General features: G+C 37.7%; 1 protein-coding gene across 2 annotated transcripts in view; it reads right to left on the reverse strand.

Moving 5' to 3' along the window:
* Nucleotides 1-24,885, reverse strand: part of ADCY3 (adenylate cyclase 3) — an 87,475-nt gene that overhangs the window by 22,869 nt on the left and 39,721 nt on the right. For both annotated transcript variants that reach the window (XM_058164795.1, XM_058164796.1), the window contains 5 exons: nt 24,539-24,688; nt 9,264-9,394; nt 7,941-8,052; nt 4,705-4,832; nt 2,633-2,791 (listed from right to left, as the gene is read on the reverse strand). In XM_058164795.1, coding sequence (XP_058020778.1) covers nt 2,633-2,791; nt 4,705-4,832; nt 7,941-8,052; nt 9,264-9,394; nt 24,539-24,688 — 680 coding nt within the window. The remainder of the gene's footprint in view (nt 1-2,632; nt 2,792-4,704; nt 4,833-7,940; nt 8,053-9,263; nt 9,395-24,538; nt 24,689-24,885) is intronic.

The raw sequence follows: 24,885 nt of genomic DNA on the forward strand, positions 1-24,885 counted from the left end.
GACAAGATGAACTAATTCTACTTTGCTGTAAGGCTACATTAACAGAATCCTCCAAGTCTGAAAGTACAAACTGTCCATTGTCACTTTTAACTGCTTCATCCATTAAGGCGGGTTTTCCTAGGTCTCTTTCTGACTATGAAGTTTCTGCCTCTCTTGTCTGATTGTTTCCTAGGCAGCATCTCTGCTACTCATGTAGTGGAATGTGTAAATGTCACCCACATATTCCATTTACATTTTCCCATCACACAGAGTTTTTCAGGTCTTTAATAAACCTCTTTTATAAATCCCATAAGAAAAAAATTATCCAGGTGACTTTCTTGGTTTTCCATTTATATTTCCGTTTTGATTTTTTAAAACATTAGCAGGGTTTTGTTTTTATTTTGTTTTTTTGATATATTCAGTGAGACATCTTTTTCCATCATTTTTTTACCCTGCAATTTTTAAATCCACTTTCAGTACCATCTCTATTTTGTCAAATAAATTTGTTCCATTTCTATCATTTCTTCAGTAATATTTTTTTGATGTAGTCTGTTCATAGAGTCAAACTTCATGACTGACACTGTTGATATTATAGCCACTAATTCCTGGCTCCCTTCTTCAAAAGTCTCCTTTAATATTTTCAACATTACAACATTTTGCATTATTTTGTGGGTCCAGTTAACTAACACAGTATGTGAGCTTTATTTTTTTCCCCTCAGCCCAGAGTTTTGTGGACTTTCTAGTGTCCAATTTTAAAAATCATAAAATTACTTATCCTTGTTACATCTTGCAATAACCAAATCAGATCTATTCCCACAAGAAGCCGTTTGTTTTTTATAATTTATTCCAAAAAACTTAGAGTAAAACTTTCTAAGTTCCAAATTTATCTGGACGGTTAATCCACTTATAACTTTCTAAGATCAAAATCTTACTTGTTGCTTCTTTAAATTCTTTAAATTCTTAAGCTTATGATTGATTATTTTTTCATTCAGGGTTGAAAAAGAAATCACCTAGTACTTTCAAACTTGACATTCTGAAGGTCTCTAAGCTTAAAAGAAGTTAATAAGTAAATAAGCAATTTCTGAAAGTGATTAGAAAGTAAAATTAGCAAACTTAGTATTGTTTAAAAGGTGCTGACCATGGTTGCAAGCAAGATGGCTATTCTCATCGTCTCCCAACACTCACACTGCTGTCCTATGGTCTCCTGGCACAGAGCAGCCACCCAGAGCAAATATGGGCAATCTTCCATCCTCTCCTTATCCGGAGAAGTTCCAAGAAACCTGTCTATTCACCAGTTCCTTGGTCTTTGCTACAGTCATCAGTTCTGCTTTTGCAGAGACATCTTCAGTCCATCATTCCTTCCCCTGAAGCCCACAATAGTATGTTATCATGCACTATCTTTCCCATGTTTTATGATAACCATTTTCAAAATAAGCAACAACTGGATACTGCCTCAGCACACACAACTATCACAGCTTCTCAAACCACAAACTCCTCAAATCAGAGCTAGGAGGTATTGCTTTTCATTTGTTGTACCAGTGCTTTGGAATAGTTTCCTAACCAAGGATAGACCAACCACTTCCTTAACAGCATTCAGGAAGATATTAAAAAGCGAGTTGTTTCAGGAAATACTCTAGTTAAATTCATGAACTCCACTAACTCCTTTCTTAATTTTATTTTTGTAGTTTTATCTGGTTTTGATTTTTATGTTTGTTTTACATTTTGTTTGTGTTGTTATTTTAGACCTGGAGTTTGGTTGTGCCTGTGGCTTATTGGCACATATGTGACTAAACTGAATATTTATTGTTAGTAGGGAATGTGCATGCAATATGAATAGAATTAAGGTTAGTTGATAACTCACATTTTGAAAAGCGTAAATGAATGCATGTATGGATTATAATCCTTGCAATATTAATGCAAAAAACAAAAAAGGACTTTTGCTGAAAGGGCTTAGGCAATGTAAATCCAATCAGACTGAATAGGGTCAGCTCCTTCCAGGTATTAGAGAAGGCTGTAAAGCATTGTGAAGCGGTATATAAGTCTAAGTGCTATATGTACAGGATTGTGATCAGAAAGGCTTCTGGAAGCAGGTATTTTCAATCATTGCCTCCACACTTTGGAACTCTCTCCCCACAGAGATCCCATCTCCTCTTTCCCGCCTAGTTTTCAGAAGAAAGTTCCCCCTACCTAGGATAAGACGTGGTGAGTAAAGGCTGGAATCTGGTGGGAACATGACCTACATTTTCTATTTATTTTTACTGATTTTGTCAATTTTGCTTTTCTAAGGGCTTTATATTTACTATTTTTCAGAGGGTTGTTTTTACCAGGTTGTTTGCCACACAGAGCCTATTCAAGAATGGATAGCATACAAATGCAATGTAATGCGATGCGTAACATTTCTATCCTGATCCTGAAGCATAGCCTAAGAACAGGAACCTTGTTTTTACTGCAAAACAACGAGTCTAGATGCTAGTTTAAAATAAATACTGCCCTAGACCTGGATGGTGTTTTCAACAGAAGATCTGTTTTGGATTTTTTAAGTTTGGAATATTAATTTGCCTTCTAAACACAAGTTAGAACCGTATGATTCTTACTTGTAACATGTTTATAACAACAGTCCTGAAAAAAAAACCAGTCCTTAGGAAGCACTTACCCAGGGATGCCACCTGCTTCCATCTTGTTAGCTACAGTTACATCTGTAGACCATACATCATACTGCCAACGTTTCTGCCCTAGGACTCCACCAAGGACAGCGCCGCTATGCACCCCCACACGCATGTCCACATCTGTTTTGGTCTTCTCTCGTACGTAGCTTTAGAGGGATAAATTAATAATAAGCAATATTTATCTCAAAAGAATGGTTATTTCCTGTTTCTATACTTGAGAAGGCTTTGCTATGGCTGCTTTTATTGTGCATAGGGCTTCATTGCTGTTAAGGGCGGTAGGAAGGAAAAGAAAATAAACAAGCAATATGAGGTTGCTATAATTGTTTAGGTTTTTTTCTCCTTCTATCCTTCATCTTTCTCCTTCTATCCTGGCTACTTTTTAAAGAAGCACAATTGAGAGCTTTTTAACAAACTGCATCACTGTTTGGTTTGGTGGCAGCAGTGCCTGAGATAGGAAGTCCATTCAGAGAGTAGTATGGACAGCCGAGGAGATTATAGGATTATAGCTTCCTGTTATTCAGGATACTGCTTAGAAGCGCTATGTGCTTCAAGCTCAAAGCATTGTTAGAGACCCCATACACCCACTTTAAGGTCTGTTTCTGTTGCTCCCCTCTGGGAGGAGGTTTTAAAGTATTTCTAGCAGGACTTCCACATTCTCTAACAGCTTTGTTTCCTATACCATCCATCTGGAAAACTTGCAAGATTTGTTTCTCTCTCCATGTCCATGTGTACATCCAAACTAGACTGTGTTGTTTCTCCTTGTCATATATGTGGGTACGTGCATAATTCTGTATTTATTTATTTATCTTGTCATTTTTATGTTTATATTAGAGGTGGAGACCCTTTGAGAGCTTTATGCAATGTAATTTCATTTTAATGTATGCCAATTAGTGTACATTCAGAGTGACAATAAAGTTATTCCAAGTCTAAGGTTTCATTAAGGAAAAACACAAAGCTCCCCTAAATAGTAGTCTCCAGATGTGGGTAGACTACAAGGGCCCTAAATCTCAGCCATCATGGACAAACTCAGGTTTTGAAGAGGATTTGAATATAGGAATAGGCACACCAGTAAAAATTAATTCTAAATGCAAGATATGGCTTTTGACATAGCATCGGGGGTGGGGGAAGCTATAGCTTGGTAACAGAGCTATTTCTTCCCAGCTCCCTGTGAAACCTTGACTATTTGGATAAGGCTGGAAAAACTGTGGTTAAAAAACATGATGAGCTCTATCACTGCCAAGAATCCTGGTTTAGAGCACTAAGGAAACATAGTTTTGTTTATTCTGATGAAATCAGAACTTGTGCCAGATTCCAGAGATTTCCTAATAACCGAACTCTCCTTTTCACTTCTTTTATTTCTCTAGCTTGTTTCTATAATTGAGTTGTAAAACTAATTTCAATGTTGCTATTCCTGTAATTTCCCATAAATACTTATTTTCAAGGCCAAAATTTTCCATTCTGAAGACTTTCCTAAGCATGGAATTTTGTTTTATAGAGAGACAAAATTAGCTGGAAAGATATTGTTTAGTTATTGTGGTGAGTGGAAAAAAGCCCAGGAAATAGCTAGAAAAGATAAACTAAGATGAAAATTTACAGTTCAGAAGCAACCATACTTAGAGGAAGGTTTCTACACAATTAACCTTTAGGTGAAAAATATGCAAGGATACATCAGGAAATAATGATCTAATAAATATTGCTGTCTTTAATTTCGGTAAGACAACAGAGAAGGGGAAAAGAGTTCTGTAATCAAATGGAGAATCTTGCAGTGAAGCTTATTTATGCATTTATTAAATTTATTTGCCACCCATCTCACTCCTGCAGCTCTATGATTTTAATAAATTACATAAAGTAAATGAGCTAAACAAATATGGCTCTTACATCTGTAATTCAGTAAAGCTCTTATAAAACAATAGAGTTCACAAAAAAATATTCCTTGGCAACTTTCTAAAACAAGAGTTTTTTCATGTAGGAAAAAGAAAAAAGATGAATGAAAAAAAACAACAACCCAGGCTGCAAAAACCAAAAACAGCATGCAAATTTGCAAAATGTGAATGCTTACGAAATAGCTTCTACCATAGCAAGACCCATCATGATTGAACAAACAGCATGGTCCTCTCGGTAGTCTGGCAATCCACAGATACAGTAGTAGCAGTCACCCAGAATCTTGATACGCAGTTGATGGTATTTCTGTAAGAATGGCATTTTTTTAAAAAAAAACGTAAAGGTTTAGGATGTTCAGGTCTCAGAAATCTGCAATTTACTTTTAAACTTATTGTTGAAAAGGTTGCCAATGCCTGCCTCATTCATCCTCTGACCCAAAATAGCACTAGAAATAGCACTTAGACTTATATACCGCTTCACAGTGCATTACAGCCCTCTCTAAACGGTTTACAGAGTCAGCATATTGCCCCCAACAATCTGGGTCCTCATTTTACCAACCTCAGAAGAATGGAAGGCTGAGTCAACCTTGAGCCTGGTGAGATTCAAACTGCCAAATTGCAGGCAGCCGGCAGGCAGCAGAAGTAGCCTGCATTCTATCCACTGCACCACCACGGATCTTCCAATTATGGTGTAGCACACTACAGATCCCTAGTTGATAATATATGACTTCAATTACACGTGATTCCTTTTCGGAACGATAATATAAAAATTGATTTAAACAAACATCATTTTATATATCGATTCTTCAACTCCCAAATTTAAACTTATATTCAACTTTAATACTAAAGACAGAAATTTAGAAATGGTCAAAATTAAATGGAAAATTATTTTCCATATTAAGTATTGCTGATAGTGTGTCATAAGTTACTCAAAACCCTGAAATATTGAAAATCAGTTAACCATCATAATTGGGCATTCATTTATTTACTTGTTTGTATACAGTATTACACAGGTGACCCTCAAAGTACAACCATTCATTTAGTGACCATTTAAAGTCATGACAGCACTGAAAAAAGTAACTTACGACCCTCACAGAGTCCTATGGTCACCTGCCTGTGTTTTGAGTGCTTGGCAACCAGCAGGTATTTATGATGATTGCAATGTCCCAGGGCCACATGTTCACCATTTGCAATATTCCTAACTAGCTACCAACAAGCAAAGTCAATGGGGAAACTGGCATGAGGTCGCAAGTCTGGTCATGTGATATCTTGCTTAATGATTGTGGCAGAAAAGGTCATAAAATTAGGTACAGTCCTGTGATGTGTCAGTTAATGACCATCCCACTTAACAACAATGAATCCCAGTTGGATTTAAAGGAGAAAAACTATTTCAGAACACAGGAGTTGCTCAGATAATTCTTTCCGACAATTCCTTGTAACATCTGTGTTTTTTTCTTGGGTCACATATTTGTTCCCCCTTGTGGCAGCATGATTGCAAGAAAACATCTGGTTTAAGAAGTTGCCAACAGAAGTTACACGAACACCACTGTGTATTCCAAAGCAGCTTTTACCTTCTGGCAAAAATAAATAATAAAACATCTTCTGGAATGTGCTTCTATCTTCATAGTTCACAAAACAGTCCCCAAACCTTTATATACTATATTTATTTCCTAACACTGTACATTTTTTAAAAACATTGTACAAAAAGCAACAGTGGGCAAATACACGGGGAATTACATATGTAACATACTGTCATCTGAAATCTCTAACACCTTTCATGAAGAAGATAGATTGATTTGATAATAAAACTCTCACTCCGAATCACCCTTTGTAATTCTTTTACAAGTAAATGTAGAATAATTTACAGAGTGCTGAAATATTCACTTCTAGTAAATAGGAGAATAATTTTGGCAAAATCCAAATTGGATAAGATAGCTCCATATTTGTGATAAAAGAATTTGGAGGCTTTATTTCTTATATTTTCTGAAATGAAATATCATAATTAATTAATTATCACTATATAATTAAATAACATTGTAATAAATGCTAAGGTAGAGTTTTCAGTTTGTTTACTCTTTAGCATATTTAATCTAAGTAAATTAATTATAGGTGATAGCAATAATACCTTGCAAAATTAATTAATTAATTAATTTGACAAGCAAACAACTCCAAAAGTGATACGGCTGCTAATACAAAATAATTATCATGAGTTGAAGAAAAAATTAATGTGCAGTGAATCTAAAGTAATTTGTGAAATAATTCTTATTCCAATGCTCATTATAGTAACATCCATAAACACATGTACAGGATAGTCCTCAACTTACAACAGTTCATTTAGTGACTGTTTGAAGTTGTAACGGGACTGAAAAATGTGACTTATGATTATTTTTCACACTTTATGACCATTGCAGCATCCCCATGGTCACGTGATTTACATTCAGATGCTTGACAACTGGTTCATATTTATGATGGTTGCAGTGTCCCAGGGTCATGTGATAATCTTTTGTGACCTTCTGACAAGCAAAGTCAATGGGAAAGTCAGATTCACTTAACCATGTTACTAACTTAATAACTGCAGCGATTCACTTAACAAAAGTGGCAAGAAAAGTTGTAAAACAAGGCAAAACTCACTTAAGTAATTTCTCAGTTCACAACATAAATTCTGGGTTCAATTATGATCCTAAAACAAGGGCCGCTTGTACTTTAAATAGCTGGCATAATCATATATTGTAGCAGCTTCATTCTCCTATATTGTCTTTAGTCCTATTTATGAGATTTAATCTTTGTGCAAACATTGCCCTCCAGATGCATTTCACTACAGCTTCCATAGTCCTTGCCAGATGGCTGAGAAAACAAATGTATAGTCCAATCAAATCTCCAAAGCAATGCTATAGAAACCATATAATTAAAAAGTACTAAATCTATCCTGATCTGATATTGGAATACATTTAAGAATGACATCAGCTGGGCAAAGAATCTTGTTTGGAAGTTGAATATATTGCAGTAAGATATATTTATTTATCCAGAACTCTCAGTTTAATCTCAAAAAAAAAAAATATTTGAATGTGGTTCTGCTTGTATTCCTTATTTCTAAATATGTAATTTTAGCCAGATTAAAAAAAAAAAATAGAATGGCTCTTTGGCAAGAACACCTTAAAAATAGAGAAAAAAAGCAGAAGGGCAGGAAAGCTTAACCTCATCTCAGGTAAATCTTCTCCCCTTTTATTGGTGCTTGTATATCAGAATTGTGTTTGTTTGCTTCTTCTCCATTCTTAATTTGCTTCAAACTGCATAAAGCCATAATTGCAAATAAGAAGGGTAGTTTGGGTTGAATTACACACAATTTGCTTCGAAGATCTAAAGGATTTCCAGAATTATAGGAAAGTAAATAATCAAGATCGATCAAGAAACTCACAGCTGCTAGTTTATCAAATCGAGCAAAGAGTTCGTTCAAAAGTTTCACCAATTCTTGGGCACTGCATGCGGATGACAGCTGCGTAAAACCTACGATGTCAGCAAAAAGGATGCTGTAGAATGAAAGACATGAGAGCCAAAACAGGTGAGATTTCATCATTTAACTCAGCTGCAGCAAAAACAATTTAAGATGGCGGTTGTACCATTTGATTTATTAGTCTCTCATCTGAAATTTAGTCTCAGTGTCATCAGTTCCCTGATATTTCTGCTTTTCTGCTTTAACTCCACATTTTACTAGCTTCTTCTGTTTCAGAAGTGTACAGCGTTTAAGGCATCCGGGGCTGCAACTAACTCCCAACTGTGTGAAAGGTCACAAGATCTGCTACTTTAATAACACAGTGAAATGATCTACCTATTTTTGTTCAGTTTTTAGGAAGCGTGTAAGGGTAGAGTTGGGAATAGGAGGCTTCCCAGTGTCACACCATTCCATTCCCATTCTTAAAACTCCTATCACCACCGCAAAGTCCCATATTTGGCTGTTAGGATTTCAGTGATAAAGGTTCAAGGTGCTTGCTGGAGAAATGCAAACCAGTTTGCATAGAGCGTCATGAAGAAAACAATTGCCTACTTTTGCTCTGTTGTTTTATTCCAACATTAAGCACAATAATTATATTATTCTTTCTGCTTCTGTGCTGCATGTTATGCTGTGATGAATTTGGAAATTTATTTTGTTTGAACTGTGCTTTGTGTCATAGCTGAATTATATAATTATCTTTTCCTGTGGAGACACTCATTGTGCCCATAAAGATTTATTTCAAATAATGGCTTAGTGTTGGATTTTATTTTCTCTTACTGTGTACTGATCCAGGAGATGGCCTTGTCAGTACCAGCAAACCATCTATAGCAGGGGGCCCCAACCAGTGGGCCTGGGCCCACTACCGGGCCGTGGACTGTTGGCCACAGGGCCATGTGAGTGGCTGGCCAGTGCCTGTGTGGGTGCTCGTGCCCAACCCCCCAGTCGTGCTAGCATCACCGCAAGCATCCCACAGGCGCTAGTGTTGCAATAAGCATCATGTGGGTGCCAGCATCGCCACAAGCGTCATTTGGGTGCTAGCATTGCCGCGAGTGTCACATGAGCACTAGCATTGCTGCAAGCATCGTACGTGCTTGCGGCCCTGTTCGCACAGGGGGCTGTTCGTGCGTGTGCGATATAAGTGTGTGGGTAAAGATTCCTGCCCCACCCCTCCCTCCGGGCTGCCAACCCAGAAAGATTGGGGAACTCTGATCTACAGAATATCCTCCTTAAAAGAGCCACATTCGTTACCTGACATTTTCATGGCGGTACATATACATGGTGTTGAACTGTTGCAATTCTTTTTGGCTTGCATCTTTCTTCATATCCTTCAGCATTTCATCCGCTACATGTCTGGGCAAAATGGAAAGCATCAAACTTTCCTAAAATGGAAAAATAAATAGACGTATTGAAAAGATGGAAGAATTATTAAAAGAGTGATTAATACTGTAGCAGATTATACCAGAAGCACATAGAAGAGATTTCAGCTACTCTGGGGATTTTTCCTTATCTCAAAGTGAGAAAGAACAAAAGCTCAAAATCATGTCTTTCATGCAGAAATGTTCCTCCATATATGAACTATGAACGATTTGGTAGTGCCCGCTCCAGACTCTGATGACTTATGTACTGCCAGGAAGAACCTGTCAGCAGCATTTATCACAGTGGCCTTCTGGGCCAATTGTCACGATAAAGAACTTTTGTAGTAATTCTTGTTTTATCACCAACTGATCTGGCATGGATTATCACATTTTGAAATCCTCTCCCATACAATGAACTGTATATGTATCTGAGGAGCAGAAGAGATAGGAGATCTGGCTCATATATTATTCAATTGCTGTTTAAATAAGGGGGCAAAAGATAAGTACCTTGATTTACATATTAAGCATATGGCCCAGTGGGAGACCTATATTAAAACAACATACCTCATGTGTGGCCAGAATCTGAAAATGACATTTAATATAGCACAATTTCTGACTAAAGTGGTCCAACTGAGATCGGCATATGTGGGCCTGATTGGGGTAGATTGCAGGGGTGATAAAGAAATATAATTTTATGTCATTGTATTTTCACCTTTATGTATTAAATTATTGTATTTTATCCAATACCTATTGTATTTTAGCCTACTCTCACTTTAAATCTTTAAATCACTTGAAATCCTGGGATTAGAAAACTTAGAACTCCGTCGACTCCGACTGTGTGTTTAACACACAGAATCATCTATTGCAATGTCCTTCCTGTTAAAGACTACTTCAGCTTCAATCGCAATAATACAAGAGCAAACAATAGATTCAAAGTTAATGTTAACCGCTTCAATCTTGATTGCAGAAAATATGACTTCTGTAACAGAGTTGTTAACGCTTGGAATTCACTACCTGACTCTGTAGTCTCTTCTCAAAATCCCAAAAACTTCAACCAAAAACTGTCTACTATTGACCTCACCCCATTCCTAAGAGGACTATAAGGGGCGTGCATAAGAGTACAAAAGTGCCTACCGTTCCTGTCCTATTGTTCCCTTTCTTTATATCAAATTAATATAGTTATTGCATACTTTTGCTTATATATATGTTGTTTTTTTATGTCAATGTTTACGTATACTGTTGTGACAAAATAAAATAAAAAATAAAAATTGTTTGTTTAGAATTTTATTGGTAATATGTGTTTGAACCTGTATGCTGATATGGCCTATAGGCTAATCAATAAATTACACACACAGACAAACACAAAGAGAGACAGCACTCAAATTGAGGTATTGTAAAATGCAGTTAAAGGAGTGCCACGTGTGCTGCATTATGGTTTCTGGCACAGCCCTACAAATTGAATTGAACTGCATAGAAAATGGTTGACCATCATATACACACAGCATGCCTACCACATGAAATCTCCTCTTTGCATTATACATAATCTGTATGATGACAGAGCAAATATGACAAGAAATAATGGAAAAACTTCATCAAGACTATTTAGGCAGTACTAAATGCAGGGAATGCACTAGACTATTTGTTTTGCAAATACGGTTCAGTTTAAAAAATGTGTAGCAGATTCTGAACTTTGACAGAAAAACTGTAAAAAGAGCACCCAATACTGTAAGTTATATCACTGCAGAGAGATATTGGAAAAGAAGTGAAATTGTCATCAATCTTTACTGATACTGTGAGATAGCAAACATGGTAAATCTTTTAAGATCTATTATCCTCAGTTGCTACTTCAGAACTCAGAGATTTAAAATTTTAACATTTTGCAAAGAAGCTTATTAAAACCAATTCCTATTATCCAAAAACCAGTGGGAGAGAGAAACAGTGGTTGATGTTGCAATGCAAATTCTATGAAAAGAAGACCCTTTCCTAATTTCTCCTTTATGTCATTTACTTCAGCCCAACATATTTAAATATAGGTTATCTCAGAAATAAACTTATATTATTTCTGGCTTGATTCCAAAGATTCCAAATTTGTGTCCTGTACACTGGATGCAAAAGCAAAAACACCCTGTACATTCAACTTGATTATCAACATGGAATTCACAATCTGCCAGAACTATATCCAGGATCCAATGTGCAAATTAAACTGGAGAACCAGCAGAAATCATTGCAACTGAAGAGAGCCAAGAACATAATAAAGAAGTAAGTATTTTGAAACTGTTACACAAGAAAAAAAGGACAAATGTTTTTCTTAAATCTTGAGAACTGAGTGAGTATTAAGAAAAACTCAAGTTGACCCCACTCTAACTTAGTGGGGCATACAGTAAAAGGCGGGTGAGGAAAATCTCAACCAGGCTAACAAGATTGGCCATCAAAGCAAAGAACTCAGCTTCATCTTCAATTTCCTTCATATATCTCAATTGCTCATTAAAACTGAAGCATCAAATTATTCCCACTGTATCTCTTCTGAGAATCCCTCAGGAGCATTTGAATGGCAACAGCAGTAGCAACAGAAAACATCACCCATTCAAACTCTCTTGGCAGTCTTTCAGACCCATCCCATAAATTGCCAACAGTATTAGCATTCACCTTACAAGCTCAACCATTTAACGGCTACACAACACAATATCTTCTGAGGTTTCACCAGGCACACATTCCAAAGTCAAACAAAAAAAGGGGGGAGGGACGCTGACTATACTGCATGTATAGATAGTGTAGAACTTAGTGTAACATCTGCCATAGGACAAATATTTAGTTACTTGTTTTTTTTTAAAAAGTTGCACATTTCACTTCAGGCTGATGAACTACACATAGACAAAATACAACCACCATCCAGAAGCCAGACCACGATGGAATCATCAGCTGCTGCACCCCCCTCTGATCCCCACACAAAGCAAGCTGACACATGCCATGAACACATGACAGGACCTCAGACTCGGAGCCAGGCAAGAGCCCAGGGTGCTGCATCACAGCCATCTGCCCAGGATGTTGCAGCACAGCCCATTACCCAAGTCGTTAAGACTAATGGGCAAACAGCTAGGACCACACCCACACATGATGCTACGAAACAGCCAAATAATCTGCAAACATCAACTCCATCAACCAATCAAGATGTAACAACACAGCCAACCGTGGTGGCTCAGGCTGTAAGATAGCCTGTTATTAAAACACAGCAGCCTGCAATTACTGCAGGCTCGAATCCCACCAGGCCCAAGGTTGACTCAGCCTTTCATCCTTTATAAGGTAGGTAAAATGAGGACCCAGATTGTTGCGGGAGCAATAAGTTGACTTTGTAAATATACAAATAGAATGAGACTATTGCCTTACACACTAAGCCGCCCTGAGTCTTCGGAGAAGGGCGGGATATAAATGTAAATAAAAAAATAAAAAAAAACCAACCCGCTTATAGCAACAAAGCCAGCACTCCACACCTCACCAGTATTTATAGAGAGACAGCAGCTCCAACCACGCTTTGCTCACACAAGCACGAAGCCGTAAGCACCAGCCTGAAGATGATGAGTGGGACCTTGTCAAAACGTAGCCAAGATACTCTCAACTTTACAAGGGAAAAGACCCGAATACGCCAAGACTTGCATACCTATACCCGTGAAAATCTATGAAAACATATATATATCATCATCATCATTTTAGCCATTGTCTATCCACTGAAGGATGAAGGCCTCTTCCACATGTTTCCAACCAATACAGTCCTGGGGTTTCTTTTGCCAATTGGGCCAGCAATACTTGCTGATGTTGTCGATCCATCTTGTTTTAGGTCCCTTTCAGGGACACTTTATCAAGCAGGATCCATTCTATGGGTGCCTTGGTCCACCTGCCATCAGTTCTTCTTGCTATGTGACCGGCCGGTTTCCATTTTAATTCTTTGACACTCTTGGTGATATCATATACTTTCATTTGTGCAGGTCTTGTAATGCTGAGCATGTATCTTTCCATGGGTCTTGTTGCCAGTTCCACTATCTTGAACATGCTAAGCCTACAACCTCAAAAAAAAATACTTTTGTGATTGTATTAGATGTTGTATTCATTTTGTTGTAGTGGTTTAGCATGTGTTTAATAGCTTTTTATGCTGCACTGGATAAAAGTATTGCATTTTCCTTTTGTTTTATATTCTGTTGTACACAGGTAATTTTATGAGGCTTGTAGAAAATAAAGGAAGCAAGCAGAAAAACTAATTTAATCAGGGTAATGGATTCTGTAGAGTGTAAAACATAGTTAACTAAATTGGGTTTCTTCCAAAAGGAAGCCAAAGGTGGGGGGAGGGGGAGTATCTGTAAAGGAATTGAAAGGGAGTGCAAGATCAGTGTCTTTCTGCTGTGGGACAGGGGTGCCAAACTGGCAGCCAATGGGCCAGATGCATCATGCATAGGCCACGCCGATCCTAGCTTTGCGAAGGGAAAAAATGTTGCGATACGTCACATGATGACAATGTGACACAGTGAGTTTGACACCTGTGCTCTAGGATCTTCTTTGTGTCATTGAGTTCAGGGTTGGGGTTTTTTTTCCTTCCATTCAATTGTTTTTAGTTCTCATGCATTTATGACAACATAGGAGAATAAACCCATCAGGAAAAGATTCAGCAGTCTATCTGCATTTAAAGGATAAAGGCCACTCTTTAAAGACAGCAAAGTCCACATTTTGGATGGCTGGTTTGAAAGAGGGGTCGAAGAGGCCATGTCAAAATTGCCTCAAAGAACATGTCAAAGAACAGCCTTCTTTCAACAACGGGGAGGGATACAACATCATCTATCTCTAATCTGCAACACAGTCCATTCAGCAGTTCCAAGAAGGCCCCAAACCCATTTGCACTTATCTGGTGACCCTGAGGACACAGATAAACCTCCAGGTGGCCTTAACAACTGGCTAAAAGATGCAAATAACCAGCTGTCTGCAAGGAGTATAAATCCTTCCATACCCCTCCATACAGTCAGAGCTGAAGAAGCTTCTTGGGAAAAAATTCTATGAGAAGCCAAATGTCTTCAAAGAAAAACAAGAAAGTCCAGCTGCCTCTTAAAAAAAGCACTTTGGGACAGTTCTCAAATACTGCCTAGACAAATCCCTGCAGTGGCTGAGACTGGCCCAAAGTCACCCAGCTGGTTTTGTGTCTAAGACAGGACTAGAACTCATGGTCTCCCAGTTCCTTACCTTAACCACTACATCAAACTGGCTCTCAGTCAGTTCAGTATTGAAAACCAATTTGTTCTATGGAACATTCATATTTTCAATGAAGGATTACAAGCTAAGAAGTAGTTCTACACATTTGAATAGCTGGAACTGCATGCAAATGCTTAGAAACTCTATCTGATAGGAATCAGCATCGAGACCAGCAGTACCTCTGGGCCACTCCTGCAGAAGCGGCTTTATAAAATAAGCTGAGACAACAAAGCATGAAGGGCATCATTATACAAAGTAAATTATTTTCTATGATGAATACATCAGAAAAATTCTACCATGCAAAAAACATTTTCATTCAAATAATACCCTATGCTATTAGTCTGCCTGGGATTTCCACTTTTGAAACTCCACTGGGTTAGAGTTGCCAATCACTTAACTCTAAAAACCTCCACAATAAAATATACTCCTAACATTTTAATCACTTTCACTTCATTGTAGGCCTAAAACATGGTCACGTAAGAATATTCAGAAGTCAAACATCAAGACTCCCCTTAAGAGCAAAGCTGCTGGGGCTCATGAGCACATATTGACTCTTCCTTTATTTTCTGGTAAGAGGAAACTGATACTTAAAGTTACCATGCCGACCACTGCCAAGTTTTTTTTTCAATCACTGACAATCTGCTATCTCCAACCACGATGGTGTGAGGAGAGAAAGCACATCTCCACTGATGAGAGTAAATGCAGGTAGTTCTCGATTTACAGCCATAACTGACTTAGAATCTCCATAGACATTTGCTGGTTTACTGCAATATATTCTACATGGGACTATCCTTAAAAGTACTTCCAACATATCATTGGTACAAAAAAACCTTCCATATTAAGCTACATGAAATAATGTAAGGCTGATTCTTAAATGGTGCAGAGCTTCTGAGTTGAAAATGTTGACAAAATTGATAATATTGCCTAACCTTGGCTCCTTCCATCCTAGATGGAACATAGCCAAATATTGTTGTGGCTCCAGCCCCCACCCCACCCCCGGGCCTGGCCCCCTGCCAGACAGTGACTCAGAGAGTGAAGGGGAAGGGCCGTCAGGGTTCCCTTCTGCAGGGCCGGCTTCCCTGGCTCAGCTCCAGGAGCCAGAGGCAGGCCAGGTGGAAGAGGTAACGAGGCCCTGTATCTGTCTCCTGTATCTCCCCCGCCCAGGAAACGCTTCCAGACCCAGCTGAGGACAATCAGTCCTGGTTAGATCCCAGGTTTCGAGGCGGGAACAACAGGTTCCCAGGCGGGAACAACAGAAGCAGGGGTGGGTCAGGCCTAGAAAGTATTGAGTCACGGAGCCACACCGCACAGGGTATAAAAGCAGGAGGGGCTGCTATACTGCTTCGTGACGAACAAATCCAATTGCCTAGAGAGAACTTGAGCTGAAGTGCTGTTTATTCCTGAATTCCTGGTTGACACTCCAGCATCAAGAAAGATAACAGAAAAACCTTGGCAGACGCTCGCTGGGTTGCTGCCAGAGCTGATAGCTGCCAGCTATCAGTGGACTTAATTGCCGGCTAATTGAGTCATTTCTCGTGCCTCCCGGACTGCGGTGGGGGGACAGAACAAATATAATGGAACAGTGATGGGAAAAGACTTTAGGGTTACAACGATTTAGAAGTGATTGAGCAGCTTTGGAACCATGTCTTTGATTCTATATGGCTAAGAATAAATTAAAATTGTTTGTTTATGCACTAGCTAAACAAACAAACTATAAGGAATATGGGTGGATGTTTATTCTGTTCTTTTTTTATACTAATTAGAAACACCTTCACTTTATCTGGATAGTTCAGTTTACTTTCCCTCTTGTACCCATTGCCATTGAATCCAACTTTTAGCAATCATATAGATTTACTCCATGATGATCTGCCTTAACCTGTTCTTTCAAGTTTTCCAACATTGTACACATCACCATTCTAACTGGGTCCATCCATCCTGCCACTTTTCATCCTCTTCTTCTCTTTCATTCTGCCTTTCCCAGCACTTAGGGCTTTTTCCAGAGAGCAGGGTGTTCATATAACGTGTCCAAAATAGTATAATTTGAGCCTGGTTAATTTGTGCCTCAAATAAAAGGGTTGATTCATTCAATCGTCCATTGGGTAGTTTTTTTGGCTATTCATGGTATTTTAAGGAGTCTTCACCATGTTGTGGTCCGCTGGCGGCCTGCGGAGCTGGCAGCAGAGTCAGGCAGTAAGGAGGCTGGGGAGGAACATGGGCCAATCCTGAAGTCTGGGGAAGGCTTGGACAAGGGCTCTGCATCGGAGGGACCAAGGCTATCTGGGAGTTATGTGCAAACTCCAGATCCTCCAGAGTCAGACATCAGCGAGGCAAAGGAACGGGAGCCTGTTCCCAGTGCGCGCATGCGCAGAACTGCCAGAAGGCAAGAACAGTTAAAACAAAAGGGTCAATTCGGGAGTAGGGCTTGGAGATGTTTGTCCCCTCCCATAAGACATAAAAGAGGAGCAAAGGCACGTGGGCCTTTGCAGGAAGCAACTGTTGTTCGTGCTGGCCAGTTTCAAGACTGCAGCTCTGTGTTGACTCTGTGTTCTGTGTGTCCTTGCAAAGTTAATTGCCAATTAGGTCTTGACAGCGTGTCATTGGAGATAAAGGTGGTGGTTACCAGCCTTATCCCAAAGAATTGTGGCAGATTTCTGTCAGACTCTTTACAACTATTTGGGACACATCTGTGAATGAACAGATTGAGAATGAACAAGCTCTGAATGAGCAGAATTCACAGCCGTTGAAAAAAAAAAGAGGGTTTGGGGGACTCATTTTGTGCTTTTACTTTATCAGGAAGCCTAGGTCAGAACACTCCAATAACAACATTCAAAGGCATCAATACTCTTCTTTCCTGCTTCTTCAAAGTCAACTTTCACTTCTATAGTGTATCACAGGGAATACCATGACTTGCACAATTCTAATCTATGGCTGCTCTACTGAGTGTAGAGTCTGTGGTATATATCTTGACTGCTTGTTCTTATTGTTGATGGTTGTTCTTAAAAGGCAGATGCTATCCACCACTTCAATATCTTCATTGCCATTTCTAAAGCTGGTGGTTTGACATACTGTTGATAGTTTGATCATCTTTATATTTAATTTTAATCCTGTTTCTTCAGTTTGCTCCTTAACTTTGATTATTAGACCTTGCAGATCCTTTAAATTTTTGGTTTTCAGGGCAGCATTAAGTAATTAAGTATCTTGGATGCTCATATCTCTACTGTGTAATGTTTCGGTATACTTATTTCATCTTAGTTGGATCTCTTTTGAATCAATTACTCAAAGATGTCCATTGCCATCTTTGAGCATACCAAATTGAGGAGTTCAGAAATCTTTTGAAAGACTTGTTTTTTCCATCTTCAGTGACTTTACAGATATTGCTGTGATACTTGTCGCTTCTAACAGCTTTCTAAACCTCTGTGTTAAGTTCCTTTCTGAGGTTTTTGTCTTTTTTGGCTTTGGTTTGTCTTCTCTTCTTGGCAATTTCTATGGTCTGCTCTGACATCTAACTTGCCTTCTACTCTTTCTTCATTTTTGGCAATCTCTTTTCACATTCCTCCTTAACAGATTACTTAAGTTAAATCCATAATTTCTCTGTTTATCTATGAGGTTCAGGACTTCAAAGCAATTCTCCGTGATCATATTACTGTAATTGATCAGTTTTCTTCTTTAACTTAGCTTGGAACTTGCACATGTTCCACAGTCAGTTACCTAACCATGTTTTTGATGCTATAATTGAGCTCCTCCACCTGCTTTTAGCAATAATGCAGTCAATTTGATTTGTATAGAGGTGTTGGTTTAGTCATTTGAAGACATATTTAGCTATGCAAGGTTTATTGGAGTAGCAGAAATGGTTAAGTTGGTCTCCTGCTTCAATTTCCTAAGCCGTACAATCCAACTATATTTTCCTCTATACTGTTTCCACCTTTCACATTCCAGTCTCCAATCACAAGCCACAAATCCTGCTTGCACATTCTGTTGATTTCAAATTGAATTTAAACTGATGTTGCCATACAGAAAAAGAAAATCTGAAACTGCAGAGATAGACTTGAAACATGAAATGTAGGAACCATGAAAACATAAGAAAGATCAATACAATGAAAGATGAAATAAGACAACTACAAAGTGGCATCTTAGGCACCAACAAATTGTGATGGGATCAGACACTTTCAATCAGGAGATCACAACTCAGGTTTATTACTCAGGAAATGAAAAACAAAGACGAAATGGCACTGTTTTTATAGTTAGCAAGAACACAACTTGGCTACAATGCAGTCAGCCGGTTTAGCTCACGCTGGTAAAAGCCTGTTATTAAGGCTTATTAAGAACACAGTAGCCTGCAATTACTACAGGTTCGAGCCCGGCCCAAGGTTGACTCAGCCTTCCATCCTTTATAAGGTAGGTAAAATGAGGACCCAGATTGTTGGGGGGGCAATAAGTTGACTTTGTAAAAAATATACAAATAGAATGAGACTATTGCCTTATACACTGTAAGCCGCCCTGAGTCTTCGGAGAAGGGCGGGGTATAAATGTAAACCAAAAAAAAAAAAAAAGTCAGTGACCAAATGATATCAATTAAACTTTTGGCACCACTATAACTTTATTTCTTATGTCTTCTGCCCAAAGTAAAACAGTTTAAACTACCAAGTCAGCTGGGAAGCTGGCAAGGAAAGGTTGTAAGCAGAGGAAAGACAGAAGATTTGAAATCCTTTGGCCTGCAGGAACAGAGCTGAAATCTTCATGTGCTTGGAGGGGAGGGGAAATCCTTCAGCAGAAAGCAGAAATGGAGGTGAAATCCTGAATATTCTGAATCCTAAAGATTTCCCTCAATGCATGAGGGAATCTGACAATTTTTGGTGGGCTGCAGGAACATTTAAAACCAAAAGGGATGGCTGCTGGAAGGATTTCAGCTGCACGCAGAGCTGAAATCCTTCGGCAGGCAGCTCTTTTGCACCGTCTGCTTAACAGTTTGGGAAATTGCTTAATGACTGCTGTAAGGAGTGCAGGTATTGCAGTACTGAGCAAACAATCATGTTGCATCTTGCTTAATGACCATTTTGCTCAACAATTAAGATTCCCATCTCAATTGTGTTCGTAAATCAAGGACTACTTTATGAGTGTTGGAAGGGAGGGAGTAAAATGTCAGGGGGAGGTTCTCCAGGGAAGAAAAATGGGGAAAAAAATTAAAAGGATACATATAGGAAGCATATAGAGAAGCAGAATTACAAAGAAAGAATAAAGCAAATTTGTGGACATGGTGTCAGCAAAACTATTATACATACAATCTGATTACAGAACAAAACAAAACATTTCTTTAAAAAAAGCATTTTGAATTACCAGGAATGATGGGTTCCCTTTCATTGGATGAGTTCAGCAAAGGCTAGAATTCCTCTACTGGGGATACTTTCACCTGAATACCAGATGGAATAATAGATTGGATTCAGTGGCCTAAATGGCTATTGCAACTCTTACGTCTCCATGAAAACAGAGAAAGGAAAGGAAGCCAGGATGCAGCAGTCTGATAGAAGTCAAGATTGGCAAACTGCATCTCAGAAAAGTGCCCACTATATATACAATATATCCCATATAGTGTGGGTGGGTGTATGTTTGTGTTTGTTTGTATGTACATGTATGTATGTATAATATACATGCATATATACTGTGTGTACATATATATATGTATTGTATTATAATTCTGGGATTCTGGGAATTGAAGTCCTCCAGGCTTAAAGTTGCCAAGGTTGGAGACCACTGGTCTAAACAACCAAATCAATTGGTCTAATCAAACTATATATCAGAAATATTCTTGCCTTTATTCTCTTTGCTTGCCTATTTTAGAATCAGACCCAAAAGCTTTTATAATCTTCAGTGAAAACTCAGGAGAGATAGGATCAGTTTATTGTATACAGAAAACTCATCTTTATGCCTGGGCAATAAAGAAACCTTTCTTTGTTGCCCTCTGTATTTTTTCTGATACCAACAGTTTGACTAGTCTGGAAATATTTGCCTTGTGATGTCTTGGAAATGGGTTGCCATAGTGACTCCATCTTACATCAAGGTTCAATTACAAGAAGTAGACAGATCTGATTGGAACTGTGAGATGGAAGGAAAACAGACATTTTATTTTGTTAAAAGAGATGGAAGGAATCTCTTCTAATAGTCTTCTTTTCTCGTAATCTCTATCAGTGCAAGTAAAGCACATACGTTAAACTGCTTGCAGTTTGAAATGAAGTTGTTGGGTTGAATCTTTCAGTATGTATTCTCTTCATCCAGCACGTGCTTGGCACATAGCTGTTTACAAGCCTCCAGCCAAAATATTATGCACTAAAACATTGCATTTTGAAACCAAACTGAGACATATCTCCTTATTTTATATAATTCCTTCTCCATCTGTTCAAAGGGTGGACTAGAATGTGTCTTAATCTTTAGGCATTTGGAGTAAGTCCTATTTTACCTCTGAAGTGAAACTAGATCTTAGTTAATATCATTCTTGAATACGAAACACGAAACACAATTACAGTTCCCATTCCCCAAAACTGATCAGGATTTCAACACAAGAGACAGAAGTTTAAACATTTCCCCCATTACTGCTGTCTTGCTAAAAAATCATACCCATACTCATTGAACTGTTATTTATCCCCAAAACACTTAGGCAAAATCAGAAGAGAACATATAAAAGACTTATAAAAGACCTCAAAGGTATGGAAAAGATCTGCATAGTATAACGTAGAAAATTTTGGAATGTAAATTTGAAATGAAACCCCAACTGTTCCTATTAGGTATAGTCTCAGAAAAAAATAACAAGAAATACCATAATTTAACAAGATCTGTGTTTAACATACCAAGGATAAATTTTGCTCAACACTGGAAGAAAAACTGTCAGGCTCCAAAAACCATGGAAGACTTGCAGATATACTTTTAAGCAGTTGCCTTTATTGTTTCTCATCTATAGAGAGAAATCTTACAAAACTAAGCTTTCATTGTTAAAAATATATTCTACAAATTTCTATGAATGAGCTATCTTGACCCTCTTTTTCCCAAACAAACTATCTAAATTGCACTATCTCTTGGTCCTCCTGCCTGGAAATCCATTCCAACAGAAAAATACAGTCCTGAAAATTATCCAATTGGGAATTTAAACCTGAAGAATGCACAGCAATGGGAAAACTAACAGTATATCTACACAATGAAAGTTTAAATAAATTTAAGAAGAATTGCTTCCCTTGCATACAATATATCAAAAAATATGTTAAATATAACAACTTATAGTCTGGTTTTTAAGGGAGCTTGAATGCTTACAAATATTGCAAATTAACAAATGTATAAAAACTGGAAAGCCAGAAATCAATATTTTTTAAAAATTCTCTTTTTCTGTTTTACCGTACTTTTTAGTATTTTAACTTTTATTAAATTTGTTTCATCTAGCTTTGATTTCTTTTTATCAACATACATACCAGTACATACCTACACATATAAGTAACAATACAATTATTTAAATATTAAGTTCAACATTGAAACTATTATCATAAAATTAATACTTTAATGTGACTTGCAGTGGTTTTTTATTTTTTTATTTATTTATTTATTTATTTATTTATTTATTTATTTGTTTACATTTATATCCCGCCCTTCTCCGAAGATTCAGGGCGGCTTATGTTGTGTAAGGCAATAGTCTCATTCTATTTGTATATTTACAAAGTCAACTTATTGCCCCCCCCCAACAATCTGGGTCCTCATTTTACCTACCTTATAAAGGATGGAAGGCTGAGTCAACCTTGGGCCTGGTGGGACTAGAACCTGCAGTAATTGCAGGCAGCTGTGTTTTAATAACAGGCTATCTTACAGCCTGAGCCACCACGGCTCTGTTGGAGCCACGGCTATATTTTATATTCAATATATATTTTATATATCCTTATAACATTGACATCCTGTCAATTAATACTGACAGAACTTTTATCTTTTTTTAGTTTAATACTTTGCGCTATTTAAACAATAGAATGTTAATTTTTTAAACATATTATATAAACATCACTGTATTATAATCTGCATTGAAATAATATATCCAGATTTATAATGTTTTACAATAAAAGGGAGTGGGGGAGAAGAAAAAGGATGGAAGGCTTTAGTAGAAAAACAGAAGTGGAAAACTAATTTTGTCCCTCTACTGTACACCTAACACAAATTGATAAAGGTATCTTGTAGGGTTTTGTTTTGTTTTGTTTTTTTGCATTTAAGGCAACACAAGCCTATCACCTGTCATGTCTATGAAACAATATTGTGATGTATGTTGGGAAGCAACATTTCAAATAGGTATCACTTTGCAGTATTTTTTAATGTGGTTCAATATATTGCATAACGTTTTAGGACATAATTCTGCTGTGTCTTTACACCAGACCAACAAAAGACTTACTGACCTCTTTTGCAAAAGAGCTTTCAGCTTTCAGATCTCATCCACCCTAAATTTTACCATTATTACTCATAATCACAGGAAAAATATTGTTGCCAACATTAATGCAGGACAAGGAACTTTATATGCCTCACCTATCCAATTTTAAATATTTGTTCTCTCCTGTCTCCAATATTCTGTGTGAGATTAACTTTCTCTCCCTCCCCTCCTGCTCTCTTCCTGCAAGTGTGTACGCATGTACAGGGAAATGGCTGATATACAAAAGTTTAACTCTACACACATATATTTTCCTGAAAATCAAATATGTTCATGTCAGAAAAATATTTTTAATTATAATCAGAAGTTCAAAACCCACTTTTTGAGCTATGGATGAATTATTTCTGTAGTTTTAAACTGCAGAAAATTCAAAGGTGGATGATTCAGACTATATCAGAAAGAAAGATCTTGGTATATCTTTATTTTAGCTCTCTAGGTACTAGTTATGGTGTTTAAAGATGAAGCCTATCAGACTAATTACATCTCCTGTCTTTCTTAACTAGCCAGATTACTGATGAGTTGAAAATGCTGAGAACAGCCAAGATATAATTCAGCTTTTGATATAACTTGGAGCTGCCTTTTGAAGAATTACTTGGACACTATTGTTGGCCCAAAATGTATCAGTTCACTTACTGATTGGTAAGGGCTTCTTTAACAGGATTCCATCCACATTATGAGTACCGCACTGGTTACCAATAGATTTTTTCAATACAATTCAAAAGTTCATAAGTTTTAATTTTTATAGCTCTACATGGCTTGTCTTCCAGCTACATTAGAAACCTTCAACCTAAATCCGACCTTCCTCTGTGCTTCATCTGTTGTTGGGTTCAGCTCATCCTATCTATTCTACTTAATTCAATGGTGAGCCTGCAACTGGAGTCTAACTTAGCATAGACTCACAAGAGAAGACAAGCTGCATGGAAAAGGAATATTCTGTCAAACTGAGGATTTATTTTATCCAGTTAGCCATCTTCATGAAGTTTCTGCTTCAAAGGCATATTCTAATTTTGTTTTGGGAATTGCTCCGAATGAAAATAACTTGATTATTAAGTGCATTTTTATTGAGGGCCTGGAGAGGGTTATTCTTTGGTAGCAGATACAGAGAAATGGGTTGCTATGGGAACAGCACTGTCACCATAGCCTCTTTCTTTATTTCACTGAAAACAGCTAATCTATAATAGTATAAACAAGGAAGAATCCTCCCAATGAGATGCAAGCTTAAATGAGAAGTTCTAAACTCCAGGAAAGAGACAATAGAAACTAACATGGCTCTCACAATTAAGCTAGAATTGGGCCAGTAACTTTCTCAGAGATGGGCCCAGTAAATTTGATGCAAAAATAGTTCTGCCATGCACATTCATATGTACCTAGATACAAATCTAGAAATCAAAAACTAAGAAAATGGATTTTATTAGATATTAAATTCAAGTTTGAATTGCCCATGTGGATATGAACCAGAAACAAAATAGAAGCTGCAGATGGACCGCTTTGATTCTTACCTGCTGCAGACTTTGTTCCTCAAGGTTGAGCTTGACCTCCAGAGATTGCCGAGCTTCTAGGAAGGCTTTTCGGTGCTTGCGGTCTGCCATGTAGTAAGACATGATACCCACACAGATAGTGCACAGATAGATGGCAACATTGGATAAGATCTTGAATGAAAAAGAGATAAATTACAGTTATCAGTCACCGCAAGAGAAGTATTGTGGTTTTTTTTCTAGAAGTGGAGTAGGTTATAGATGGCCTTCCAAACGCTAATGAATGGCAACTCCCATTAATCCTCTGAGTTAGCCATACTGAAATACACTGGAGTTTTATATATTGCTCATTCCTTCTCCAAAATATTGAG

This window comes from Ahaetulla prasina, chromosome 1 (genome assembly GCF_028640845.1).
Source record: "Ahaetulla prasina isolate Xishuangbanna chromosome 1, ASM2864084v1, whole genome shotgun sequence".
Lineage (NCBI taxonomy): Eukaryota > Metazoa > Chordata > Lepidosauria > Squamata > Colubridae > Ahaetulla > Ahaetulla prasina.